Here is a 22229-nt window from a genome sequence, read left to right as displayed (position 1 = left end):
CTAGTTTGACTTCCTATTGTTCTAGCAAGATGGAGCTCGTTATGAATGCCTGATCTTGCTCCCTCCTCGTCCTTGTGGCAAACAATATGTATCGGAACTCCGCTGCCTAAATGCTTGCTCCGACACTAACCAACTAAACACGATGCCGTGTGCCATCGTCTGCCTACATATTAACTGCTTGGAAACAGTTCAGATCTACTGTCACGAAAAGCCAAGCTGCTAAAAAAAATGACCAATCAGGCTTAGTTCTTCCTCTTTATTCGCCTCCGATGGTTGTGGAGCTGCCTGCTCGCTGTGATGGCGTGTGTTGTTCACAATGGAAGTCCTCAGTCGCCGCTTCATGGCCATGTGCCCCTTGCTAGGTGCGGTTCCTGCCCCTCGATAGGCCTGTTTAAAGAAAATAGTAGGGTCAAACTTTCTTTAGAAGGTTCAACCGGACGCTAAAGAAAACACGGAAACCACGATTCTCTAAGAGATCAGCCTAGCATAACGTTGTACGTAGACAGTACATTTAATTACCTGTTGTAATATTTAACCTAACTTTACCAAACGTCAACCTACACGGCAAGGTTTGACTTTTACAAAACCAACAACAGCGGATATTATTGGCTATAGTATACGGTTGGCTATGTATTGCATGAATATATCATCAGCTAGGCATAATACGTAATGACTGAAGCGTAGAAACCCAATGCGACTACAAAATCGATGTGGCATGAACACTTGTTAGTGACCGAGATCTCTGTGAATCTCACAGAACGGTAAGAAGTAGGGAAGCAATTGCACGCGTGAAGTACGTACATGGTTAGATTGAGTACAATAACGACATCTCACACCTTTAAGTACTTTGGGACCCTCGTATGTATATTTTACTCCCTGTAACATCCTTTTATGACATGATAATAAACTGATTGATTGATTGATTGATTGATTGATTGATTGATTGATTGATTGATTGATTGATTGATTGATTGATTGATTTGTTTGATTGATTGATCGAAGTAGTGTATAGACCCTTTGAGTCACAAAATTATTGGTTGTCTACGCAGCCCGAAGTTAATATTTTATAAATAAAAAATAAATAAATAATTTACCGTCCTGGAGAAAATTATACAACAGAGCATTTGTTGAGTATGCGTGTAGTGTCTGGTAATCAGATCACGTGTAATCACTGTAGACATTAACAATGTTGGTTATGCACGCATGACGTAGCGTGGAGCGGGAGGTCCTATCACCAGTTAATTTATAGCGTTACAAAGTAATGTTGACATGAAAGAGTTGAACCAATAATTGAAAGTTGTACTGCTGATACAGTTGGTGTGAGAGTGCAGTCTTTGCAAGGCAAGAGGTCTCCGCCACACTGTGTGTTGCAATGTAACGAAGCCAGCTGTACAAACGTTTTTAGCTCGATTAATGTTTGGGCTGCAAGCTAATATGGTATACTCAAAGGCGTGATCTTTTGTTCGCTAATTACCAACAATTACAATCGAGAATAGTCATCCCGCTCTTATAATTCAAATGAAAGGGTCGAAGCAGCCGATAGACTCACTCACTCGACACTGGCGTAAAGGAAGCCCCCAAATTCGTGATTCTAACACAATACACGCCACCCTGGCAATCCGGAGTAAGGAGGACGCGGAAGTACTATTACTGTTTCGAACGTCTCTCGTGTGATTATTTCATTTAATTCCGCTGTCAAATCCTGCCAAATTACCGCTCATACGTAGCAGGTTTATTGGCAATGATAGACGAATTCCTTATGCGGGAACTGGAGTTTTCTGGACTCTGTAGCTGTTGGTCGGAGCAACGGAAGCAATGTCCCCCGATCTGCCCACTCGCCTATATCACTAATGTCGAAACACGTCACACCGGTGGCGCCCCCATACAGACAAACGTTTTAAAAGAGGGCCGTCTCGCAGATATCCGAACCACTCCACCGATACCGGCGGAGCAACTTTTTTGCTCCACGGAGTGACTCCCGCTCTGAATCCACTCCGACTCTCTCATTCGAACGATGAACTCCCACCCGTACTCTGCCATTGGAACACACTGGCTCCCCCCCCCCCAAAAAAAAGCAGAAAAGCTTGTACTGACTTCGCCATTGGAATCCAACATTCATTTCCTTGAGTGAGTGAGTGAGTGAGTGAGTGAGTGAGTGAGTGAGTGAGTGAGCTGGCGAGTTAGTTAGTTAGTTAGTTAGTTGGTTAGTTAGTTAGTTAGTTAGTTAGTTGGTTGGTTAGTTGGTTAGTTAGTTAGTTAGTTAGTTAGTTAGTTAGTTAGTTAGTTAGTTAGTTAGTTAGTTAGTTAGTTAGTTAGTTAGTTAGTTAGTTAGTTAGTTAGTTAGTTAGTTAGTTAGTTAGTTAGTTAGTTAGTTAGTTAGTTAGTTAAAAAGCTTGTTAGTAAAAATGAATGAACAAGCAAACAAGTGTCACAGAAAGCCCGAAGGTACGTGAGGGAAGATGCCATGAATTACGAGTACAATGGCCTAGAGTATTGTTAAATAAAAAATAGATAAACATCGGTGCCTTGATTTGGGTGAACTAGCCCATAACTGCAGGACTCTTGAAAAGCGCTAGCAGCCAAGCCGAAACACCTGGTGCTTTACTTGCGACCGGCGTTTATTTGAAACAAACAATACATCACCCGCACATAATGCACGTATTTCCACATCACACAAGAGATAGCGTGCAAAAATCTTCCGACATGAAATTTGAAATCAAACGGTGTATCACTGTGCTTTGAACGAAAAGTCACCTCATGTTCTTTTTGCATTATAGATCGGCAGCTGACCCACACATCACCTGCTTTCTTTATCAATTAAGCCTCAACAACTCCGTATTACCTTTTTAAACTCCCTTTTTTAGGAAGGGTGGTATTAAAAAAAAATACGTGCACATTTTTTTGCAGTGTTCGGCCGAATGACTACGGATTCCTTTCCTGACATCTTTATTGCTGGCCCTATCATTGAACCACTGCCTTGTCTGTCCACAGCTGTTCACAACTTAGACGTATTTGCTACACTGAATTCGCTGTACACGCGGCGTGACATTGCACGCATTTTTTTCCTTTGTTTACAACAAGCTCATAATTTTAATTACAACAAGCATATAATTTTACAACAAGCTCATAAAACCAAACTTAACGTCGGTTAGCTTAAAATAATTTCAAGCCTTTATGCAGGTGTGAAATTAAATGCACTGGCCTGCTTGCTTTAGTCTATTACTTATTGTTATTTAGTGCTATCAACTTGCTTGGACAGGTCATCTGTTTGACGCATGATTTGCGCGTAGCATTAAGAAGACAGGATCTGTGGCTCTTTTTATGAGCGTCAACTTGTTATTAGCTCATTATGGGCTTGTATTGCATTTTTAGCTTCTAAACTTCGGAAGATGATAAAAGGCGCACAATGTCATGTACGTGGACGTCAGGCAGGATTGGAGGGAGACGAAGAGGAAGAAGAGGTTAGAAATAAAGAAGATGGCTGACACCCCAGCCTAGTACTGTGTATTATTACAAATTGGCGCAGCCGCGTATAATTTCTGTGCGGACATTCAAGTTGTGGGTGGACTTAGCCATTGGAGCAAATCAACGCGGTGACATGATCTTGACCGCAACGCCTCAAGATGAAGAACTAGCTCTTCCGGAATCAGTGAGCACTGACGCATTTGTTTCCTATATAAGCACTAAAATGAAGCTCACTCCAGACCATTTACTTGCTAAAAGAATGGTGAGGATCGACACGAAACTTCAGGATTATGAGAATTTCGTGCTGACTCCAGTAAGAAACTACACGAAGCCTGCTGCCGCTGCTTCGCCTGACAGTTCCGTCGAGCTGATCAACAAGTTTCTTGAACTGCACCAAGAACAGAATAGGCAGCAAAATGATTTAATGCGCTTGCTTGTAAACGCGACGGAAAGATTAAGCAGACCGAGTCGCGAACACGTGAAGCCAGACATGTTTGACGCAGAGTCTAGTAGTCCCGAGTCCGGGCTCACGTTTTACGAGTATGCATGCAATGAAAACTACTGGCACCGCGACGAAGATAAAGTGAAAAACATGCGACTATTTCTATCGGACATAGCAAAAAGTTGGTATGAATTGCGTCTCAACGCTCACACCAACAAACCATGGATAGAGTGAAAAGGAAGCTTTCTGAGCTCCTTCAGCGAGAACAAGGTGTTGCTATGGGACAAAGCAATCACGTTCAAATACAGGTCTGGATTTGCACTCAGCTATTTTTATGAGAAAAGGCGCTTGCTACAGCTGGCGGACTCATCTTTGCCTGAGACGTCTGTGGTTCCGCTTATCATTCATGGTTTAAGTCCGGACCTCCAGAAGCAAATACAAATGCGAGGGCCCAAGACGGTCGAAGCACTTCTGCAGGGAATGCGAGACCTCTACCTCCAGAACCTGGGAACCCAGCGTCAACCCATGACACCAGCTGCAAGGAATACCAGGGCCACACGAGCTGAAGAACAACGCCCACTTGCAAGCTGGAGACCTACTGCAACACCCGTATCCTTTTTGACCGCCCAGGGAGACTCAGACCATGGCGAAGAGCTAGATGATGTAACAAAAAACTAAATAGAGAGGATCTCGGCTTCCACCCGACGACATCAAGAGAAGCTGTTTATTTGTCTCATACAAGTGTATTGTACATATCTGTTTTTTGTGAATGGAAAAAAACGGAGTGCGTTAGTTGACAGCAGAGCAAGCGTCATGGTTATTATCGCAAATATTGTTGAGAGGGCGAAAGTAAAAGAGGGAAGACCAGTAGAAGTACACGGATATGATGGAAGACGAGATGTCCACGATAAATGGACTTGTATAACTATATCGTGTCTCGGCAACACTGTCACTGCGCAAGCACTGGTACTCGATGGAGTTCCGTATGAACTACTGCTTTCACGTCCAGTCATCAGTGCACTTCGCCTTAATATCTACTGGACAGGCGAAATTACCACAGAATAAAAGCGCCACGCTATCAACGCTGCAGTTTCGCCTTCAAGGACTCCGCGGAAACCATCGACAGGTGAAGATGTTAGGACGCTTTACCCGGAATTGCTGTACCTGAAAGGATATCCTACAGCAACTACGAAGTTTGAGGTTCCATTCCTGCTCAGTGATACGACGGTGGTGAGAAAAAATCCCTATAATATGTCATGAGAGAAGAAAGTGTGGCTTCAGAACGAGATTCAAATGATGTTGGATGCGCAGATTATCCGTCTATCCACGTCTACGTTCGCTTCACCCATTACCATTGCACCAAAGGAAGATGGAAGTCTTCGACTCTGCACGACTACAGACAAATTAATAAGCAGACTGAGCTTTTTTCGTTTCCTATGCCACGTATAGACTCTATCATAGATGACACGGGTGGCTGCAGAGTTTTCTCGCGCATTGACCAATGTAAAGAATTTTGGCACGTTCCGGTTTCTGAAAAGTGTAAGAAATATTCTGCCTTGATCACGCCCTTTGACATCTATGAGTATAACCGACTTCCATTTGGATGGAAGAACTCACCAACTTGGTTCCAGAAAATGATGAACGACGTCTTGCGACCGTTTATCGGGAAGTTTTGTAACGTCTACATAGACGATATAATAGTTTACTCCCGCAGCGAGAAAGAGCACTCAAACCATCTGGCTCGTGTATTTCAAGCACTTTGTGACGACGAGCTCAAAATTAATGAGAAAAAGAGTGAGTTTTTCCAAAGTAAAGTGGTGTTTTTTGGAAGAGTATTTGACGGCCAAACCCAGACAACAAAACAGGAATCAGTCGAACAAATCACAAAAATGCAGAAGCCATATAACTGGCACTCTTTGCGGGTATTTCTGGGTCTTGCAGGGCATTTCCGGCCATTCATTAGAGATTATGCGACCAAAACCAAATGCCTCACACAAATGACTAAGAAGAATGTGCCATTTCAGTGGACAGCAGAGTGTGAATTTGTTTATCACAGCCTTGTGACCATTATTTCATCGGATCCGGTCATGACTCTTCCAGACTTCAAGCTGCCCTTTGAACTGAACACAGATGCCTCTTATTATGGTACAGGCGCAGTGCTTTACCAGAGAGATGCCGACTCTCCATGCAGCCGTCAACAGAGGGTCGTCGGGTACTATTCTTACACCTTTTCGAAAACTCAACTGAACTACACGACTACAGAGAAGGAAGCCTTGGCAGTCTTAATGGCCGTACGCTATTTTAGACCTTACCTGGATGGCAGGAGCTTCAAGCTCTTTACGGATCACCAAGCCTTAACGTATATCTTTAACCTCGCCGAGCTTCGAGAAAAAAATGCTAGGTGGGTGAGTGAACTCCAGCAGTTTACTTTCATGGTCCACCATGGGCCTGGAGAACACTTTAAGGACGCAGATGCGCTTTCAAGACTTGCGGTGATTCCTGATCATAAAAATGTCAACGCAACATTGTTGTGGGAGGGAACTGAAGAACTTAAGTTTCATAACGGAAAGTTCACATTCCCAAAAACAATGGTGCCTCGAATTTTGGAGCTCTATCACGACTCCCCGCACTCAGGTGGACATGACGGCTTTTGGAGGACATATCACAAGATTCGTCAGCGTTTCCAGTGGAAACACATGAAAGAGGACGTTCAAAGGTATGCTCAGTCTTGTCATCAATGTCAAGTTCACAAAGCCAAGTACCTTCAGAGAACAGACGAGATAGTTTTGCCTCAACATTCCGACGTACCATTTGAAGTCATTCATCTCGATTTCGCAGAGCTCAAGAAGAAGGCTGCAGGAGTAAAAAGAACGCAGTCTTTCCTAGTGGCAATAGACCAGTGCACAAGAATAGTGGCTGCACGGCCTGGAAGTGAAGACGCAAATAGTGTGATCGCTATTTTGAGTCGAGAGATGTTCAAGAATACAAAAATAGTAATATCAGACAATGGGCCAGCGTTTCTCAGTCAGCGTTTGCAAGATTGGGCGAAGAAACGAGGAGTTTTATTGCGACGCTGCGCTCCGTATCATCCTGCAGGAAATGGCATGGCTGAAAGAATCATTCGGGATTTGAAGCAGTTCATTTCAATGTATCCAGGTTTTCAGGGTGTATGGAAGTGCTGCTTGGAGGCAGCTGTCACTCACACAATCGGTCGCACACTGGAAGCATCGGCTGTAGCCCTTCTTTTGCAGCTTTCGGAAAGTTACCAGTGCTTCCAGTTGCTCAAGAACTTTGCATTGCAGACCGCCTTCAATTGAGCGAAAAACGAAAAACTTCGGAAGCCCACCAGCGATCCCGGGAAAGTATGAAGAGGAACTTTGACCGTCGCCACAACACGCGGATACCTCAGATACAACTGAACGATCTGGTGCTTGTCAGAAAAGGCCTTCCCGGCACAAAGCAGGTGTACATGGAACCTCATCGCATGGTGCAGATCTTAGTGCAACATGGCGTTCTCAAAAGGGTCGGTTACACCAACGATGATGGTGTGCTGGAGTTTACGACCATTGGAAACGTTTTCATGTATCACCCCAGGAGGGATGAGTCTTCAAAGAGGGGGAGTGTACGTGGACGTGAGGCAGGGTCGGAGGGAGACGAGGAGGATGAAGAGGTTAGAAATAAAGAAGATGGCTGACACCCCTGCCGAGTACTGCGTATTATTACTTGTCACACTAATCAATGGGCTACTGTGCATCGAAAATGCGTATCAAACACTTTTAGGTTGAGAACATGTCCACATTGGACAGACCAGCCAGTGCGTCAATGACATACCTACACAGCGCAATAATGATGACAGGAAAGAATTCGGTAACCACTTAGCAGAATACTGAAATAAAAATGCATGTACTCCGTTATTACATTACACCACTTTTCTGAAATAATAGGCAGATCAAAAACAGAACGTAAAATTGTCGAGACTTACCTAAAGAATGCAGATAAGTGCGCCATCAGCCCATCTTTAGTGTTCAAAGGAACTACATTTATTTCAACGTACACTCACAAACCATATCTTCAATTTCAAAATTCACGTCTGAAGATTCACCTGCGCATTTCTTGTGCTTTTGCAGATGTTCTTTACGCGCTGTTATATTTTACGTTACTTGAAATAAACGTCAATTGCAAATAAACTGCACGTTTCGTTGAATTTGTTTTGTCTATTTTGTTCATGCTTCTCAAGTTCCCTCTAAATAAGAGTTAGTGAGCATTAGAGTAAGTGAGATTCTTTGACAGCAAGTGAGGAAAGGTGCCCGAGATAGCGAATGAGGGACCGTACATGTGAAGTGTGTGGAGATGCCGTAAAATACCTTGAAAGTGAGTGCAACTTGCTCTGCCTGCGAGAGTATAACATTGCTAATGAATATGAGTGCATTAATGAGACTGTGCGTGAAGTAGTGATGAAGTCGTCACTAGAGAAGAAAGATAACTAGTGAATGCTAAGACACTCTTAAGTGTTGGTTAGCTAATAGGAGAGGGATGGCGACAACGGGTCACAGCGTCTGCTTTAGCTGCTTCACGGTCCGATTGTTCTGTCTGGAAATAGTAACGTGTAGGTTGTCTAATTGTGGGCGACCCCCTTACCGGGGAAGTTCATGCCGGAAATGGCCAGTATGACGACGACGAGGACGAACAGGAAGAGGAAGACGAGGAGCATGATGAGGGACCGCTCCGGGAACAGGGTCATTCCATCGTCGTCCCTCCTGCATAAGGAGGGTGAGCGTTAATTGTAACTACACTCAAACCTTGACATAACGAACCCAAATATAACTAAATATCGGTTATAACGAAATAAATAAATATATGTTTGTTATATAGTGTTAAAAATAAACTTTTATAACAAATTTTATATAGCGAAATTAAGCACTCGAGTTGCAAGATGCAACTTCGTTATAATGAAGTTTGAGTTAAGCACTAGCACAAGCACTCTATTGTTGGCCACACGGAACATTCGTTTCGAAACTGCAAACTATAACCTACTTGTTTAGTGATCGACTTGACCTAACATATAGCAAATCACCGTTCAATACGACAATTGAGAAGATAAAGCAAAACTTTATTCGAGAACTTATCATGACACACGTGCCATGGAGTTTTCGAGGTTCTGAAGCCTGGTGCTAGTATAACACTGGTATAACGCCGAGTTGTGCACACAGTAAATAACATCAGGGATGCAGTCTCAGCGCACAGATAAATAAAGAAGGAATAGATGAATTGGTGCTGCTGGGTGCGTAATGCGTAATGCTGTATGCACAAAGTCAGGATAGTTAGTTTTGTGTCTGAATAGCAGTGGCTTCAAGTTTGAACCGTATGCAAGAAAACAACAATTGCATATATGCTTACCTCTGAGTAAGAGAAGGGGAGCCTCTATAGTCTTTTGAAAAGCTATCAGGAATAATATAGATGTGTCCATTTTATCAGGAAAGTATGTGAAAGCCAGACTGAATCATTTAGGGCGCTGCCATTTAATAGCTTTCTTTTAGACGAGGGCCACGCTAAGCTTGAATACTAAGGTCTCTCACTGAAAGCCCTGTTCGAATGGATTCTAGGAAAATTGGAGAAAATTAAGGTATAAGGCGATACAGCGTACAATAGCTAACATGTGGGCGATATCGGAATGGCTATTATGACAGCCAACACGAGCCAACAAATGCTTTGTGGGCCAGTTTGTACTCAATAAATGTTCGCCATTAAATATACGTCATGCCACTCAGCCCGCTAAGTACGAAAACTGAAATTACAACGCCTATTTCGAATTCTAGTCGAATTCACCTAATGTGAAGCGGACTTCCCCGCTTGAAATAAAGCTACCCATACTATAACAAGAACGTTGCGACATTCCAGCATCACTGGTACTGAATCTTTGTTGAACCTCGTCATTGAGTAAACTGCTAGCCCTGTTGGATTGCATATGCACACGCTTTACGTCAGTCGTTCGTCATTCCAACCGCGTCGGGTACAGGACAGTTCCCGAGGTAACACCTTATTAAAATTCAAGACCTCGTTGAAGCAGATTTGTAGTATTTGATTGAGAAAACTATCACTGTTTTCAACGACGTCATGCTTAAAAGTAATTAAATAGACATTTAAATCGGGAAATACAATAAACATTCTAGTTTATGCAGTTTTATTACTAATCTGTTCCTATTAGAGGTGCCCGACCTAGTACATACTGATTATGACGTTTTGTAGTCGACGCGTAGCCACTTCATTCGACTAACCACTCGTTCTTGCTGTTTGTGATGCTGTCTCCACATAAAATGCAGGAAATGAGTTTGTTTTATTGATAAGAAAGTTAGGCAAAGTATGCGTTAAGGTATTTCACCCTTTCGATTGAAGTGTACAACTTGACAAACAAGGTAAATAAAGAGGACAAGTGAAACACCTTGCTGACTATGGCAAAAAGAAGCCGCAACACCTGGATAACTTGCGTTGTCCACACGTTATGCGTTTTTCAGATGATTAACGTAAGGATGGAAAGTACAGTGTCATCAATGCAGGCAGCGTCCGTTTTTACGAAAAAAAAATGGCCCAACTGAAAGTCGTAACAAAAAAAAAACATTTAACAAGGCACGAAGGACGCGGCTTGGCCATGACGCTAACCAGATCTCTGTTCTGCGTTCTGCAGGGCATTTTCCAGTTTAGCGCATCTTCAGCTGTGAGAGGCCACACGTGCTGGGAAAACGACGGCATCATCGACAAGTATCAACTTCCTCCAGATATCGCCGCCGGACAAATTCCGCTGTGGTTCCACCCTGGCAATTTGACTCCGCTGGCGACACCAATCGGCAGTTGCTGCGTGACGTCATTCGAAGAAAATGCTATAAAAGAAACGCCTCACCGATTTGCCTTTTGTGGGCACGAAGGACGCGGCTTGGCCATGACGCTAACCAGATCTCTGTTCTGCGTTCTGCAGGGCATTTTCCAGTTTAGCGCATCTTCAGCTGTGAGAGGCCACACGTGCTGGGAAAACGACGGCATCATCGACAAGTATCAACTTCCTCCAGATATCGCCGCCGGACAAATTCCGCTGTGGTTCCACCCTGGCAATTTGACTCCGCTGGCGACACCAATCGGCAGTTGCTGCGTGACGTCATTCGAAGAAAATGCTATAAAAGAAACGCCTCACCGATTTGCCTTTTGTGGGCACGAAGGACGCGGCTTGGCCATGACGCTAACCAGATCTCTGTTCTGCGTTCTGCAGGTCAGTTATAACAATTATTCTCTTCGTAGTGATTGTCGTGGTATTATTGTCCTGCCGTGCCCACGGAAGTGCCTTAACCTTGCCTATGAATGTCTTTTCGTCTGCAAGTTGCTTCTATGCGGGGACATTGAAACTAACCCAGGTCCCACGCAGAAAGAATTGTTTGAGCAGTTGCTTGAAGGTCAAACTGTAATCCGCAATGACATTGCAGAAATGAAAGCGCAATTACTTAATGTCGAAGGGCAGATCAGTAGCCTTCAGCAGATGGTCAGTCATATTGAAAAAAGGCTGTCTGAACTACCTTCATCACCGGAAGACGGAGTTCAAAATACGCTTAAATCCATAGAACACGTTATCACATTCCAGTCAAAGAAACTAACTGATCTTGAGGACAGAAACAGGCGGTCAAACATAATAATTCATGGCGTTTCTGAATGCCCCGAGGAAACGGAAGCGCTTCTTAAAGAAAAAGTTCTAACGACGATAATGCGGGATAAGATGAACGTACAATGTGAATCTATCGGCCGCATCCACAGGCTTGGACGCCTTGGCAGCAAACGCCCGGTCATTGTCTATCTCCAAAATTTCAATGAAAAGAAACTGATACTCGATAGCTGTCGCAAACTTAGAGGATCAGGCATATCTATTCAAAATGACTATTCGCAAGCGACTTTGAAGAAACGGAAGTTTCTGTGGGAAAGCGCGAAAGCAGAAAAACTACAAGGTAAAAAAGTGCACTTGCTTCATGACAAGCTAAAGGTCGATAAAGAGCTATACTTTTGGGATGAGACAAAAAACATGCGTGTCAAAATAACGAACCAGCGATCTCAGCAGTCTGACATATGACCCGTTTTCAATGAGTATGACAAGAGTTTACGTTTAATCAACCTAAACGCTCGTAGTGTAATAAATAAAACAGTACCTTTGGAAGTCTCCTTACTAGAACAAGACCCCCACATTGCCGTCATAACTGAAACGTGGCTACGGACTGAAATATGTGACGAGGACGTTTTCCCACCTTGTTATCAAATATTTCGTAAGGATAGGGCTTCTAGAGGAGGCGGCGTGGCTGTCCTCATTAAAAACCCGTTAGATGCTGTTCTTTTGCAAGACATCCCCGGCCTAGAATGTTTATGCGTAAAAATCACATGCTGGGGCCATAACTTTTTGCTGTGTGCCATTTATAGGCCTCCTGATGCCACCCCTGAGTATCTGGATAAACTAGAAAAACACCTGTCTCAATTCCACAAACATAAAATACTATTAATAGGGGACCTTAACTTACCAGGCGTTAATTGGGAACGCTTTCAATCACTTTCTGAAAACAACAATCATTTCAATAGTATACTGAGTATAATGTTAACTCACGACCTAGTGCAGATAGTGCGGGAACCAACACGTGTTCAAGGTACTTCGAAATCAGTACTGGATTTGGTTTTTTTACCCAGACAATTATCAGAGTGCACAGTTCAAGTTGTGGAAGGTATTTCTGATCATCTTCTTGTCAGTGTTTGCTTACACATTGTTGCTCCTATGAAATCAAATAATTCTGTGAAGCGTTCTTTCAAAGACTACTCACGTGCAGACGATGCATCCATAATAGAACATTTGGAAACATGTCTAACTGATTTCACCGACACTGATGTCATCTCACTTTGGTGCCGTTTCAAAGATATATGTAATTTCTGTACAGATACGTTTGTACCAACCAAACATAAACTAGTTAATAGGCAGACACCATGGATGACGCGTGAAATCATCCACCTGAAGCGAAAAATAAAGAGATTAAAAAAACAATGCATATCTATCGGCAATCTAAAAGAACTAAAAGATAACCTTGCACGTGCGGTAAGCTCTTCGAAGGATCACTATTTTAAGACGGTGCTACCAAACTTTATTTCAGAAGATCCTAAAAAGTTTTGGAATTATATAAGCGAAAAAAAGAAGCCAGTGTCTCAAATTTCTATTAATGGCTCAATTGTTAATGATCCTGGTGACATCGCATGTCATTTGAATGAGTACTTCCAGAGTGTTTTTAGTAAGTCTGGTGTTTGTCCAGCCAATCACACAACATTTCATCCCTCTGATGTCAGTTTCATCTCTTACCCTGGCGTGGTTTCTATGCTATTGAACTTGAAAACGAAATCTTCATGTGGTCCTGACAACCTTCCTAACATGTTTCTGAAGCGATATGCTGAGTCTATTGCAAAGTTTCTTGTTATAATTTACCGTAATTCTTTACTTCATGGTAAACTACCGGATGACTGGAGGGTAGCCAGAGTCGTTCCCATACACAAGAAAGGTGATCGATCTTTATTAGAAAATTATCGACCGATATCACTTACATCATCCTGTTGTAAACTTCTTGAGCACATTATCGCCAATCAAATTAATGAATTCTTAGATGAACATTCAGTTCTCTCTAATCATCAACATGGGTTTAGAAAAGGCTACTCGACAGTTACACAATTAGTTACCGTTATTCATTCACTCGCTTCATGTTTTGATAAAAATGGTCAAATCGATGCAATATTTCTAGATTTCAGCAAAGCCTTTGATAGGGTTCCGCATGACAAACTGATCTTAAAACTCAGAAAAATCAAACTTCCGGAAATTTTAATTACATGGATTAGGAGTTATTTGACTAATCGATCCCAGTGTGTGGAAGTTAATGGGCGGCGGTCTGGCTATCTTCCGGTTGGTTCCGGGGTTCCTCAAGGGAGTGTATTAGGGCCATTGTTGTTCTTGATATACATTAATGATATCGTTACAGTCATTGATCCTAGCATTGAAATTAGATTGTTTGCAGATGACTGCGTGTTGTTCCATGAAATCACTTCACCTAACGATCAGCACCTCCTTAACACTGCTCTTGCTAACATTTCCGAATGGTGTAACACATGGGACATGAAACTTAATATTGGTAAGACAGTATATCTTCGTTTCTCTCGCAGAAAAGCTCCACTTTCCTTTGAATATAGGCTAGGCTCATTACCATTGCATGAGGAAACGGCATACAAGTACTTAGGTGTAACTCTTACTAATACTTTGTCGTGGAATACACATATAAATAGCATTTGTTCTTCTGCATACCGCAAGTTATATTTTTTAAGACATAAGCTCAAACAGTCTCCTCCAGCTGTTAAATTACTTGCTTATAACACACTAATTAGGCCAAAACTCGAATATGCATGTGTAGTATGGGACCCCTTTACTAAAACCAACATTAATCACCTAGAAAATGTGCAAAGAAAAGCAGTCAGGTTTATTTATTCCAAATTTTCACCGTATGACTCACCCACTGAACTGATGCAGGCTAACAACATTCCATACCTTGCACTGAGACGGAAAGCTGCACGTTTGGAATTTCTTTACCTCCTTTGGAATCATAAACTAGCGATTAACCCCTCACCATATCTTTCATCTTCTACATCAAGACTTACTCGCCACCATCATCCTAATTCTTTGACACCTTATTTTTCGAGAACAGATTTATTCAAATTTTCTTTTTTTCCCCGCACCGTAACAGACTGGAATGATTCATTGTAGCATTTAAGCGCATTGGGATCATTGCTCATTGCTAATTATACTTGTTTGCTCCGTTTTGTTGTTGTTTTATTCTTCCCCCACCCTGCTTGGATCTGTACAAGGTCTGCAGTATTGAATAAAGAAAAAGAAAAAAAAAACAGAACTGGCGCCAACCTTACGACTCGCCTAGACGAAACTTTAGTTCTTTTTTTTTTTCTCACGATTTTAAAGGGTCAATCAACAGGCTTCAACTTTTTTGTTTACACCCCTCAAAGAAGCTCGGCAATTCGTATAGTCGACCACGGTTATCGCGTTTTCTGAATATTACAGCGCTGCGCGCCGCACAGAACCTCCATTCTTTTTAACAGTTCCCGCGCTCCTTTCCCACGCCTGATCAATCCTTTCACGTGCAGTGACGCAAAGTCGCCGATCAGCGACTTGACGCAGCACGCAGCTCGTCGATTGGTCTAAATCATACAGTCACGATGATGGCCTATGCCTCCCCCTTCCTGTTAGGGAAAAGAATAGTGAGGCCGCACAACCTTGAAACCAGATGCAACCGATATTTTAACCCCTGTAACTTCCGTAATACAGCACCTATTCGCAAAATCCTTGCGGCGGCATGTTCACAAAGCAAAAGTGCACATACTTCTCTCTATAATATTTTTTGTACCTCGGGGTTGTTCACTGGCCCTTTAAGATTGCGCGACTTCCTTCGTAAATTCTATGCACCAACTAGCCCAACAAAATATCGTTACTTAAGGTATCAAAGTAACACGCCTTCGTGGCCATAAGTGTCAAAATATCTAACGCCTTCGTGGCTATATGTGGCAGCATAACAGTGTAGTGATGGTTCAGCGTGTACAGATTCTTAAGATTCATTAATAGATTGAAATGACTGCCTCCAGTGAAGAAAAGAAATCGCCAAGCCACAGAAAAGCACTGCTGACTCTTGGGATAAACTGTTAAGTGAGATGGAAAGAAAATTCCTAACTTGTGTAGATGAATTGCTTCAGTATAAGACCAGTGCACGGTCTGCTTATCTATGTCCACCTGGCTGTGCTAGCTGAGCACATATCTTAAACAGAAAAACGAATGATGTGACATGGCAGTTAAGCCTACCTATCATTGTAAGATTTCAAAAAAAAATCCCGGCGTATCCACAAAGTGAATGATAATGAGTGGACAAAGCAGTGAGATCGTTCATAAATCAGCCATGACATTAGCCACTCACGCATGTAAATGAGTGCCAAGCGGTGTACATTTATGTAGAATGTTCATTAGTTATGAATGGTACGTTGTGTTGAAGTTCTAATTTCACTTTGGCTTCATTTTTAGTGCTTTGTGGTACCTAATCTAGCCTGAAACAGGCAAACACGGGGTTTCTGCACGTTCCCCTGGTCTTTTCTGGTGGTTTCCAGTCACACAAAATGGTTCGTAGAGTATAAGAAGACGTCATCTACTATACAAGCTTGTCGTTGCCCGTGATTATCCTCAAGTAGAGAAAAATGAGTTAGCGCAGGTTGGATGGCTGAGGTCGTCGACAGGTGAGGTCGTCATATTGATGAAGCCTTTAGGTGAACCTTCGAGCCAAGAGCATTATTATATCTCAGTGCTTCCGAACAAAAACCCGAAAAATCTAATGCAGAACTCACAAAAAGCAGTATACAAAAAGCAGCGTGGTAAAATATGGCAGCCTACTAGCGTGTACCATGGCTACCTCAGACTGGTAAAGTGTTAGGGTTAGCATCCAAACAAAGGGAAATAACCAAAGTCCGTGCTAGGAAAATAACCATGTTGACAAAGAAGGAAAACAAGTAAACAAAACCAAAGCGGCACTTATTGGCAGTTCAAGGCCACCCACAAACGTGTGCCACGACCATCTCAGAGGAATGGTAAAGCGTTAGGGATAATCTCCGAACAAAGTCCGTGCTAGGGAAAGAAGAAAAACTGCAAGTCCGTGCTAGGCAAAGAAGGAAAACTACAAGTAATCAAAGTGAAAGCTGCACTAATTGTTAATTTATGGCCACTCACAAAGCGGTGTCATGGCCATCTGGGATGAGTGGTAAATTGTTAGGCTCAGCCTGCGAACAAACGGCGTTAACCAAAGTCTGTGGTACGAAAATCACCATGTTGGCAAAGAAAGTGAACTACAAGTAAACAAATCGAGAGCGGCGGCCATCCACCAAAGCGTGCCACGACCATCTCAGAGGACTGGTAAAGCGTTAGGGTCAGCCTCCGAACAAACGGCGTTAACCAAAGTCTGTGCTACGGAAATCACCATGTTGACAAAGAAAGTGAACTACAAGTAAACAAATCAAAAGCGGCGGCCATCCACTAAAGCGTGCCAGGACCATCTCAGAGGACTGGTAAAGCGTTAGCGTCAGCCTCCGAACAAACGGCGTTAACCAAAGTCTGTGCTACGGAAATCACCATGTTGGCAAAGAAAGTGAACTACAAGTAAACAAATCGAAAGTGGCGGCCATCCACTAAAGCGTGCCACGACCATCTCAGAGGACTGGTAAAGCGTTAGGGTCAGCCTCCGAACAAACGGCGTTAACCAAAGTCTGTGCTACGGAAATTACCATGTTGGCAAAGAAAGTGAACTACAAGTAAACAAACCGAAAGTGGCGGCCATCCACTAAAGCGTGCCACGACCATCTCAGAGGACTGGTAAAGCGTTAGGGTCAGCCTCCGAACAAACGGCGTTAACCAAAGTCTGTGCTACGGAAATCACCATGTTGACAAAGAAAGTGAACTACAAGTAAACAAATCGAAAGTGGCGGCCATCCACTAAAGCGTGCCACGACCATCTCAGAGGACTGGTAAAGCGTTAGGGTCAGCCTCCGAACAAACGGCGTTAACCAAAGTCTGTGCTACGGAAATGACCATGTTGGCAATGAAAGTGAACTACAAGTAAACAAATCGAAAGCGGCGGCCATCCACTAAAGCGTGCCACGACTATCTCAGAGGACTGGTAAAGCGTTTGGGTCAGCCTCCGAACAAACGACATTAACCAAAGCCCGTGATAGGAAATTAACATGTGGGCAAAGAAGAAAAACCACAAGTAAACACAACTAAAGCGGCACTTATTGGCAATTTATGTGTGCCACAGCCATCTCATCGAACTGGAAAAGGGTTAGGGTTAATCTCCAAACTAAGTTCATGCTAGGGAAACGGCTAGGCAAGCAAAAAATGTAAACTACAAGTAAAAGCGACAGTGGTAATTCATGGCCACCCACTAAAGTGTGCCACGACTATCTCGGAGGACTGATAAACCGTTAGGGTCAGCCTCCGAACAAGCGAAGTACGACGTTAACCAAAGTCCGTGCTAAGTGTTACGTCTGTACAGCCGCTTGTGACTGTAGACGATTTATTAAAGGACAGGAAACGTGAACAAGTTCAAAAGCGTAGCCCAGGCGTTGGAGTCACTCCTGGCCAGCGTTCGACGCCAGGCTCGCGCTCGTGCCACAGCGCCAGTGCCCCGCGCGCACTTCGTTAATGTCGTCTTCTAAGGCGACATGTCACTCTTCCTCCCTTAGACGAAGTCTCCATAGCGGTCTGGAGGTCGCCTAACCTCTGGTGGTCGCAGTTGCCGAGTGGCCACTGCCTGTGACGTCGACGGTTGCGAGGGAGTGTGATCTTGCATCTCGGGCGATTCAGGCGGTTGAGCAGCTGAGCTCGATGGCGTCTCTTCTGGCGTTGCGTCCAAGAGATCGTCAGCTGTGCTCCAATCTGTCCGCGATTGGGTTGTTTGTCTGGTCTGACTCGTTTTCCTCATGTGATTGAGGTGACGCCGAACCTTTCCTTGGTCGCTTTTTACAAGCCAGGATCGTGGTCCGACGCGGCGCAGTATTTCGCCTTCAATCCAATCTGGCTTTTTCAAAAACTGCCGGATAAGCACTCTATCCCCTATAGCGAAGCGGCGTGATTTTTGCAATGCCTCCTGGCTCTCAGGACTTCGCTTATCCGTCTCCCGCTTAAGAAGATCGAGAGGGCAGAGCAATTCTCGTCCGAACATCGCTCTCGCCGGTGTCATACCTGTGGTAGTGTGTATTGTCGTGTGCTGCCGATACAGAAATCTTGCAAGTCGGCACTGTATGGACTTGTCTGCATCTTTCAACAGCGCTCTTTTCAGCTCCGCCACATAGCGTTCTGCCTGGCCGTTTGTTGCCGGATGATATGCTGGTGAGGTTGCAGCCTGTATGCCGTTCGACGCATAGAACTGCTTGATCTCGTTGGAGATGAATGCTTTTCCGTTGTCGGAGATGACCTTTCGGGGAATGCCGAACGTTGCAAAGAGGCTTCGGAGCACGTCGATTACAGCCGCGGATGTTGCTTGTGTCACGTGCCGGACTTCCACCCACTTTGTGTATGCGTCCACAACAACTAAGTAGGTGCGTCCGAGTAGTGGCCCCGCGAAGTCAACGTGCACCGTGTTCCATGCTGTCTGGGGACGGTCCCACGTAGGAATAGGAGCTTTGGGTGGGCTCTTTTGCGTTGCTTGGCATTCACGGCACTGTCGCACCGTTTCCTCGATCACCTTGTCCATTCCGGGCCACCATACGTAGCTCCTTGCGCACTTCTTCATGGCTACCATGCCTCTGTGACCCGCATGCAGAAGTGCCAGAACACGGGATCGTGCTGAGCTCGGTATGATCACTCGGGATCCAAGTGTGATGCACTCGCGCTGTAGTGCTAGTGCGGTCGCTCGTCGTCGGTAAGGAGCAAACTCATCTCCAGTGAGTTTCTCCACTGTACCCTCCTGCACTGCCTTGTACAACCTCTGCATGATGCTGTCTTGTTGTGTCAGGCGTGCTATCTCGGCAGCAGTCAACGGAGGTCTCGATAACGCTTCGAACAATAGTACGTCACCTGGAGGCCAGGGTTCATCGAGACGTTCTTGTAATGGCAAACGGCTCAACGCATCCGCGTTTTGATGGTTCTTGCCACGCCTGTAGATTATGCTGTAGTCATACGCCGATAACTTGATGCACCATCTGGTCATCCGTGGAGAAAGGACTTGAGCCGTTGGCTTTTGTGGACCCAGTATGCCGAGCAGTGGTTGGTGGTCAGTGACGAAAGTCACCTTTCTTCCCGCAATATACTTGTGGAACTTGTGGGCTGCAAACACCACAGCAAGGCCTTCTCTGTCCAATTGAGCATATTTGCGTTCTGCCGGCCCTAGCGTCCGAGATGCAAAAGCGATTGGCGCCTCTCTATTCTGGTCATCACGTTGAGACAGAACAGCTCCTATGCCATATGGTGAAGCATCACAAGAGACAAGAAGCTCCTTCTGTTCGTCGTAGTGTGCCAGTACGGTCTGACTGAGCAGCAATGCCTTAAGCTTGTCAAAGGCTTCTTGATGCTTTGTCTCCCATCTCCACGTGGCGTCCTTCTGAAGAAGCTGGTATAGGCAGCTGGCAACTGTTGCCCTGTTCTTCAAGAATCTGTCGTAGAAAGCCAGCATTCCGAGAAATGATTGAAGCGCTTGTTTGCAGTTTGGTGCTGGAGCGTCCGTTATGGCTCGAACTTTCTCTTCGTTTGTGTGGACGCCTGTCTCGTCGATTCGGTGTCCCAGAAAGAAAACTTGTCGCACCGCAAAGCAGCACTTGTTTTTTCCGAGGCGCAGATTGTAGTTTCGTAGCCTCTTCAGCACTTCTTCCAGTCTCTCGGCGTGTTCCGTGGCGTCTTTCCCACTGATGATCACGTCATCTAGGTATGCGCACACGCCTGTGATGCCTGACAGCATTGTCTCCATAAAACGTTGAAAAATGGCTGGGGCTGCAGAAATTCCGAAAGGCAATCTCTTGACCCTGTATAGTCCCTTCAGCGTGTTCAGGGTCAATATCTCTGCTGTCTCTGGCGTCACGTGAAGTTGCTGGTACGCTTGTGCTAAGTCCAGGGTGCTGAAGACCTTGCCTCCCCTCAAGTGGCTGAGCACTTCATCAGTTGAGGGAAGTGGGTAGTCTGCCTTCTTTGATACCTGGTTCACTGTGCAACGGTAGTCGCCGCATATTCGCAACGAGCCATTCTTCTTTCGAACCAGTACGAGAGGCGTTGCCCAATCCGAATGCTGTGCTGGCTCGATTATGCCTTGACTTTGCAGTCGATCCAATTCTGCTTCTACAGCTGACCGGAGCGCGAAAGGAACCGGCCGTGCTTTTAGGAACTTTGGTTTCGCTCCTTCCACGAGGTCTAGTTGTACCGCTGGACCGATGTGTCCTGATATGTCCTCGTCGAATACAGATTGGTACTTGTCGAGAAGCTTCGAAACAAGTTCATCGCCGGATACATCATTGATGCCCGTGATCTGTATACCCAGGTGAGGAAACCAGTTTCGTCCAAGGAGGTTACAACCTGCTCCCTTGATGACAACAAGTGGTAGTGTCATGGTTTTGTTTCCGTGCGTAACAATCACCGTTGCACATCCGAGAACTCGAAGAGACTGTCCTGACCATGTGCGTAGGAGCATGTTGTCGGTCTGAAGCCGTGGTCGATCATCTGTCCACGTAGCTTTGAACGTGACCTCACTGATGAGTGTGCAGGCTGCACCCGAGTCGACTTCAAAATCCAAGAACTTGCCATGTACGCGTAGCCGAGTCATGACCTTCTGTGTGCTGAACGCGTTGGTTACGGTGTTGAGCTCGTAAAGGGCCACGTCTGATGAGTCCTGCTGAGTCGACACTGGTGCTGAGGCAGCTGTCGAAGTTCCTTGTTGGGGATATTCGATGCTGTTGCTCGTTTTTGCTTCTTTCCGCTTTTTCAGACAGGCTTTTTCAATGTGTCCGCGTTTCTTGCAGTAGTTGCAGGAGACTGTCTGGAACTTGCAAGTGTCCGGATTATGTAGCGCGTTACAACGCCAACAGCGTTGTTTCTTCTTTTGGGCAGAGGCACTAGAGTGACCTTGGTTGTCTATCTTGCATGTGCTTATGCAGGATTCGTGAAACTCTTTAAATTCGGTTTTCACGCGTTTCTGGTCTTCGATGGCGTTTTCAGCTCGCAGTGCAAGGTCGAAAGCTTTCTTGAACGTCAAGTCCTTTTCTGCGAAGAGCCGTTGCTGGACCTGCTCGTTCCGAAGACCGCAAACGAAACGATCACGCAGCATGACGTCCATAGGCAGCATTGTCGGATTCGCTGCAGTGTCTGCGCTTGTCCCGAAATTGCAATCTGCTGCTAGCTTCTTGAGCGCCGTGACGTAATCACTGACCGTTTCGTCGTGCTTTTGGTCACGTCGCTGGAATCGTGCCCTGCAGAAGACCTCAGACGGTTGTGGATCGAAGTGAGCCTTGAGCATCTTGACTATGTCCTCGTAGCTCACTTGGTTGGGCTGCTTGGGTTGAACGAGGGCGCAGACGATGTCATAAGTCTGTTCCCCGCACAGCGTTAGCAGATGAGCACGTTTCTTCGATGCGTCCGTAATCTCGTTAGCCTCGAAGAAGAACTGTAGCCTCCCATACCAGGATCTCCAGGAGCTGGGGCTGCCGCTGAATTCGGGTAGCCGACCGAAGTCGGGCGTCGCCATGTTATTTCCTT

General features: G+C 44.8%; 1 protein-coding gene across 1 annotated transcript in view; it reads right to left on the bottom strand.

Moving 5' to 3' along the window:
- Window positions 1–242: 242 nt before the first annotated feature.
- The window catches only part of LOC142774678 (uncharacterized), a 28510-nt gene continuing 6523 nt past the window's right edge, over window positions 243–22229 (bottom strand). The window contains exons 4-5 of the mRNA XM_075875370.1: window positions 8546–8664; window positions 243–387 (exon numbers count right to left, since the gene is read on the bottom strand). Of these exons, the coding sequence (XP_075731485.1) occupies window positions 359–387; window positions 8546–8664 (148 nt within the window). The 3' untranslated portion in view covers window positions 243–358. The remainder of the gene's footprint in view (window positions 388–8545; window positions 8665–22229) is intronic.

This window comes from Rhipicephalus microplus, chromosome 10, assembly GCF_043290135.1.
Source record: "Rhipicephalus microplus isolate Deutch F79 chromosome 10, USDA_Rmic, whole genome shotgun sequence".
NCBI lineage: Eukaryota > Metazoa > Arthropoda > Arachnida > Ixodida > Ixodidae > Rhipicephalus > Rhipicephalus microplus.
Note: the sequence above shows the minus strand (reverse complement) of the source record. Positions and strands in the feature narration are given on the sequence as shown.